At 39.4% G+C, this 6,106-nt stretch overlaps 1 protein-coding gene across 2 annotated transcripts in view; it reads left to right on the plus strand.

The window, feature by feature from the left end:
* Positions 1-6,100, plus strand: part of tecrb (trans-2,3-enoyl-CoA reductase b) — a 9,293-nt gene extending 3,193 nt beyond the window's left edge. Inside the window, exons 2-12 of one of the 2 annotated variants that reach the window (XM_008317245.3) lie at positions 415-465; positions 2,343-2,394; positions 2,474-2,518; positions 2,627-2,730; positions 3,827-3,942; positions 4,048-4,153; positions 4,297-4,369; positions 4,475-4,518; positions 4,726-4,783; positions 4,959-5,047; positions 5,816-5,989. In XM_008317245.3, coding sequence (XP_008315467.1) covers positions 415-465; positions 2,343-2,394; positions 2,474-2,518; positions 2,627-2,730; positions 3,827-3,942; positions 4,048-4,153; positions 4,297-4,369; positions 4,475-4,518; positions 4,726-4,783; positions 4,959-5,047; positions 5,816-5,989 — 912 coding nt within the window. Of the gene's footprint in view, positions 1-276; positions 466-2,342; positions 2,395-2,473; positions 2,519-2,626; positions 2,731-3,826; positions 3,943-4,047; positions 4,154-4,296; positions 4,370-4,474; positions 4,519-4,725; positions 4,784-4,958; positions 5,048-5,815 lie in introns of those variants that run through there. The other variant, XM_008317244.2, reaches the window with a different exon arrangement.
* Positions 6,101-6,106: the final 6 nt, after the last annotated feature.

Raw genomic sequence — 6,106 nt, forward strand, 5'->3', positions numbered from 1 at the left:
TGTACAAGCACCAGAGGGGGGCTTGCAGTTAAATAAAGCAGTGCACCAAATGAGAAGGCATGAGAGGGGGCAAAAAGGGAGGGAGAGTTGAAGAATGACAGAAAGGAGAAAGACGAGGGAGGGGAAAGGCGGGGTAAGACTGATTTATTTCCACAGCTGAGTGCTGCCCCTCTCCTCTCCTTTCTCCTCTCTGGTTTGGATTGCATCCGTTAGTGAAAAGTGACAACAGAACACAGAGGAAGAGTGAGGGAAGAAAGAATAAACAGTGCTCCTGACATGGATGCCCTGGCACTAGAAGCCACCGGTGGTAAAAAGGCAGCCAATGGGGCAGCAGCAGCTGCCCCCGTGCCAGCTCCTGTCCCTGTGAAACGCAAACCTGCTAAAAAAGCTAAAAAAGCTGTTGTTTTCTTTGAGGTGGAGATACTGGATGCCAAGACCAAGGACAAGCTCTGCTTCTTGGACAAGGTAAGGTTAGGTTAATGTCCTTTAACAAAGATGTCTTGTTATGTATTATTATTTCTTGAACATGCAATTATGTGTTTTAAATATCCGACTTGTTGATCAGAACAGGACAGATGTGTGTAGTAGCACTTTCTAGAGTAGTTACATGTGCTGCAGCTCTCACTGTGGACCATGGGGTGTGTAACACTTGTTCTCACACATCACCCACTGTTGGGATTAATTATGTGGGTGGGGCGGTTGTTTGTTATCATAAGCTGTGGTAAGCTTTTACTGTAAAATGTAATGGACATGACTTATTTATAGTTTATAGTTTAAGTTTCTACTTGGATAGAACCTAATGGCTTATAACATTGTTTAATTATTACTGGCAAGAGCCTGCAGGGCTTTTTGCTTCTCAGTTTCTGGATTCATTGTGCGTTTAAAGCGGGGATCTCAAACTCAAATGAGCTTGGAGCCACCGCTGCAGCCATCATTTCATTGGAGGGTCATCTTAGGGTTTGACATTCAATACAAGAAAGATTCTCTAATATAAATGCTGTATAATATTCTAGTTCAAACAACTATAATTTTTCCTAACCTTGAATAACCACCTGAATCATTTTAACAATTGTGGAAAAATTGAATTTGTTTTGACATTTAGGTAGGGGCCAGGTGTGAGGGGTTCATGGATAGAAAGTGGCCCCTGCTGTTTAGACGTTTCAGACATTTGTTTTTAACTTTAATTTAAAAGGTTTTCTTTTTTAAAACGTTCTATTTTGTTTAAAGCAAAATTGAATCATTTATTTCAGTCTTTAATTAAAACAGAGAAAAGTCTGAATATGTAATCCCACCAGTCAAAGGCAGGAGACAAATCATCAGTTAGCTCTTCTACCACTAAACTTCCTTTCCGCCACTTAAATTGATTAGCTTGATGCTACAGTATAAAGTGAGTTTAAGCAAAAACCTTCTTTTATATTTGTTTTTTCTTCTCTCCCTGTATAAAACATGTATTTGAAAATTAAATAATGTAACATAAAAAAACACTTAACAGAAGCGACGCATGTCTGGATCTGGGAATTTGGAGCCGTGATTAGTGGGGGTCATGGAGAGGCTTCTCAGTGATGTAATCCTTCTGAAAATGGCATGTGGCCTTCTTGTGCAGAGCTGCAGTTGGCCACAGTTAGTCCTCTTCCTCTTTCTGGACCTTTGCATTGAAAACAAGTCGACAGTCTAAATTGGTTACTGACTTTTTTGTACATTTTTACATTCAAGTTGATGTCTTGTATGCTACTGTATGTCATGTGAATCGCCCAGAGACCACGATCTTTTCTCGGTAATGTTATAATGTGGTTCCATCTACATTTGAAACTAAATCACTTGAAAGTAGTGATTGAGGCCATAACATGGAGACTAAAAATCTCAAATTGTTTTGATGTAATGAATAAAGCCTGGTTTATTCAGACTTATATTCTAAAAGATCAACAGACTATTGTTTTGACGTTTTGGTTGCTTTGGTTTATGACCTGGCTCATACAATCATGTGACCATAAAATAGTCATTTGGTCAGTTTACCTGAGCCTGTCTCAGTCCTCGCCTCAGTTTGCAGTTTCCAAATTTAACAGCTATCTGCTATCTTAATGTCTGGAGTTGTGGCTCGTGTTGGCATCCTGTAAGGGTTTAGTGCACTGTGGCTTTGTTTTATGCATGGTACAGTTTGTCCTGTGGGTCTGTATTTGTTTTAGGTTTGCTGAAACCCCAATACCAGCTGTTGAATAGCCCACGTCCACGTGGAGAACATAACTCGTGCTAAAATTACCTCTAATCAGCATCATAAATGGAAAGTGGAGCTCTGGTCTGTTCTTGTATGTCCTGACTCTCATTTATTTGGCTGTTATTTGTAGGTGGAGCCAAATGCCACTATTGGAGAGATTAAATCGATGTTCCACAAAAGCCGTGAGTGTCATTCTCCTAGGATTGGGCTCATACACAGTGGCTTTCCTTCTATGTTTTAAGTATTAATCTCTGTCTTTAGATCCTCAGTGGTACCCAGCCAGACAGTCTATTCGCCTTGACCCCAGTAAGTGTTTGCATGTCACCTTGAGTTAAGGGTGTACTACTTTTCTCTAAGAGAAGCTTACAGTTGCAACTCACGATTACTTTAAGAGAATTAATGTGTGTTTTTCAGAGGGGAAGTCTTTGAAGGATGAAGATGTTCTCCAGCATCTTCCTGTGGGTACCACAGCAACTTTGTACTTCAGAGACCTGGGAGCACAGATCAGCTGGGTGACGGTTAGTACACAACTGTCCATCATACAAAACATCTCCCACTAAATCCACCCATATATCCTGGTTGGTCTGCTTATGGCACGGTGTGAGGCAGATCAGACAAAGCTTGATTGACATTTTGTTTTATAATAAGTTTTAGTATAGTACATAATCAAACAATTTGACTACACCTGGGTAGTTCTAGTTCTTTCTTAATATATTATAATATTAATAGTAATAACAAAAAATATAACAATTTTAATATCTACATATTTTAGCAATACAGACCAACATTTTCAACAAGTTCCTAAAACCACATCACTGAATCCATATATCCTGGGTGTAGCTTCTACACCCTCATCTGCTGGGAGGGGGGTCATTACACCAACCATCAAGATCACTTCCTGTTCATTCATTAGTTTCTCCTCTGCTGCTAAATTATTGTTTTTGGTGATATATGCGTGTTAATCTGCAGTTTTAGTTCTGAAATGCTGCTGTTATCCATTGAAGCTAGTTCCTAATTTTTTTTTCTCGCCTGCTTACCGGAAGTTGTTCTTTTCTGACTTTTTTTTTTACCAACCTTGATATTTCATAAACCCAATCTGCTGGTCACATTTGGTAATACACTCAAATCATTACATATGAATCAATACAGAACCAAGATGTCTCCCTTCGATGCGTTTATAATTTCAGTTGGTCTAATACATTGATTGTGTTTTCCTCCTCTCACACTCTCCTTACTCTCTTCTTCATACACACACACACGCGTGCTTTCACCACACCTCCTCACTCACTTATACTTGTCAGGCACATTTGATCTAATTATGTTTTTTCTAATGATATTGTGTTTGTGTGCTGTATGAAACATTAAGTGAGACAATGAAAGCAGGAATTATTTTTATGCTTATGAATTAAAATGGGCTTGGTGAAAAAACCTGCATATACCCGTGTACTGTAGGTGGATATCAGAATCGGAAATGAAGTGCTGAACAGTATTGGAGTGTAGGATATTTGCACACATTATTGAGGTCAACAGTTTCTCAGTATATCTGTGACAATTCATGTTAAATGCATTAGCAATGTGTCACCTGCTCTAGTTCACCTGTTTTGTCTTTTTTAGGTCTTTCTAACAGAGTATACTGGTCCTCTGGTCATCTACCTGATGTTCTACTTCAGGGTTCCTTTCATTTACGCACCCAAATATGACTTTACCACCAGTAAACACTGGGTGGTACAGTGAGTGTCCTTTTTAAATTTTTTGAATTGTAAAAAGCACCTGTTTCAATCATTGCTTACAAATGTTCAGTGCTGGTCAGACATTTTCTTTCTGCTCTGTTTCAGCCTTGCCTGTATGTGTCTCTCTTTCCACTACGTGAAGAGACTCCTCGAGACTCTGTTTGTCCACCGCTTCTCCCATGGAACAATGCCGCTACGTAACATCTTTAAGGTTGGATACGTACAGTTTTTCGAGCTCATCGTGTCTTGTTGAAGGCTGTGCCTCGTGTGTGCAAGAAGCAAATGACTACTTGTTATTTCCAGGAAGCATCTTTGCCAAAGACATTATTAATATTACGAACCTGTATGTTTCAGAACTGCACGTATTATTGGGGCTTTGCAGCATGGATGGCCTATTACATCAACCACCCTCTGTATACACCACCCGGTAAGTTATCATCCACCAGCACATACGTTACATATGTACACACTGGTGTAGGTTGAATCAAGATGCCTCTGTCATTTCTTCATTGTTTATCTTGTGTTGTTTCAGTTTATGGAGAGCAGCAGATAAGAATGGCCCTCATCCTATTTTTGGTAAATCTTTTTAGCGTAAACAAATGTTTCTGTGTTGTATTGAGCAGCATTAAATTGTCAAATTTGTTATTGAAGAGTGTGTCTCATTACTTTTTCTCTGGTAATCTCATTTTGAAGACACAGGTCCCAACTTTTAACTATCTGTGCAATATGTTGTAAAAGCACAATTATTAATGAAATATGTTAACCTTCATTTTTCTTCCTTAGTTCTGTCAGATTGGCAACTTTTCCATTCACATTGCTCTGAGAAACCTCCGTCCTCCAGGTATAGATATGCATGCATACAAAATTTAGTAATACTTTTAGAAGTTACAGAAGTGTTGCTTCAGTGTTGTTTTCATGTATACATAACATAAGAAATAGGCATTTTTCTAGGTTTCTTGAATTGTAAGTCAAACTGCAGTGGCTTGAATCCATTGATTTATATTATTTTCATATAGGCTCCAAGACCAGGAAGATTCCTTACCCAACAAAGAATCCCTTCACCTGGGTATTTTTGCTTGTCTCCTGCCCCAACTACACTTACGAGGTACCAAGAAAGTTTTTTTTTTTTTTTTTTTTTTTACTCCACGGTACAAGCAGCCTTTGTCCTACCTCCTTTCTGCACTGATGAGCACTTTGACCGACTGATCTTGGTTAAATCACCTATCTTTTCTCGTCCTCTGATAACTCCTACTCCCTCCATTACTTTCCTCACCTCTTTGTAACACTTATTTGTCTTTTCCTTACTTTAGAAGTTTTTCACCTCCCCACACCCCATTTATATTTATTTATCGGTACAAACCACTGTATGAGTTGCTGGCTCCAGCATTCTGCATCGATTCCCTGATTATTAAAATTGATTTATTAAATGAGCTGCAATGCTGCCATCTAGTGACATTCACTTTTATATACAGCCGTTTTTCCCCAAACTATTTTTCAGGGTACACATCAATTGTTGAAACACAGGTATTGCGTTACTGGGTTTTCATTATCGGAGGAAAAACCATAACGACTCTTGCAGATGTTACATAATTATGCTAACATAGGTCAGGTAATATTATCCTAAGTCTCTAGTATACAACAGGCATGTCCTTTAAGTCCAAACCTACAGCCCACATCTCGCTCCACTCTGTCTACATGTTCTACCACTTCACCTAGCTTACTTAAGAATACTTATTTCTCATTCCACATCTAAGTTGTATCACTATCAACACTCAACAACACACCCCAACCTCTTGACTGACAGTCTGTTCATGTTAACAACATTGTTTACAAATGTTGCCACTTACTGATGCATGTCCTAATCTGGTTACAGCTGGGATCCTGGCTTGGTTTCACTTTGATGACACAGTGTCTGCCTGTGGCATTCTTCACTCTGGTGGGTTTTATCCAGATGACTGTCTGGGCCAAGGGCAAGCATCGCAGCTACCTGAAAGAGTTCCGTGACTACCCTCCTCTCCGCTCACCCATACTGCCGTTTATCCTGTAGAGGGCATCTTGGGAACTTGCTCACCTACCCAACTCTACCAAATTGTAGGAGCCAAGTACATGACCAGAAAGCTACGTCCTCTTGTCTCCACCAGACATTAATATTGTTCACCATTTT

The sequence above is a fragment of the Cynoglossus semilaevis genome, chromosome 9 (assembly GCF_000523025.1).
Source record: "Cynoglossus semilaevis isolate Cse_v1.0 chromosome 9, Cse_v1.0, whole genome shotgun sequence".
Lineage (NCBI taxonomy): Eukaryota > Metazoa > Chordata > Actinopteri > Pleuronectiformes > Cynoglossidae > Cynoglossus > Cynoglossus semilaevis.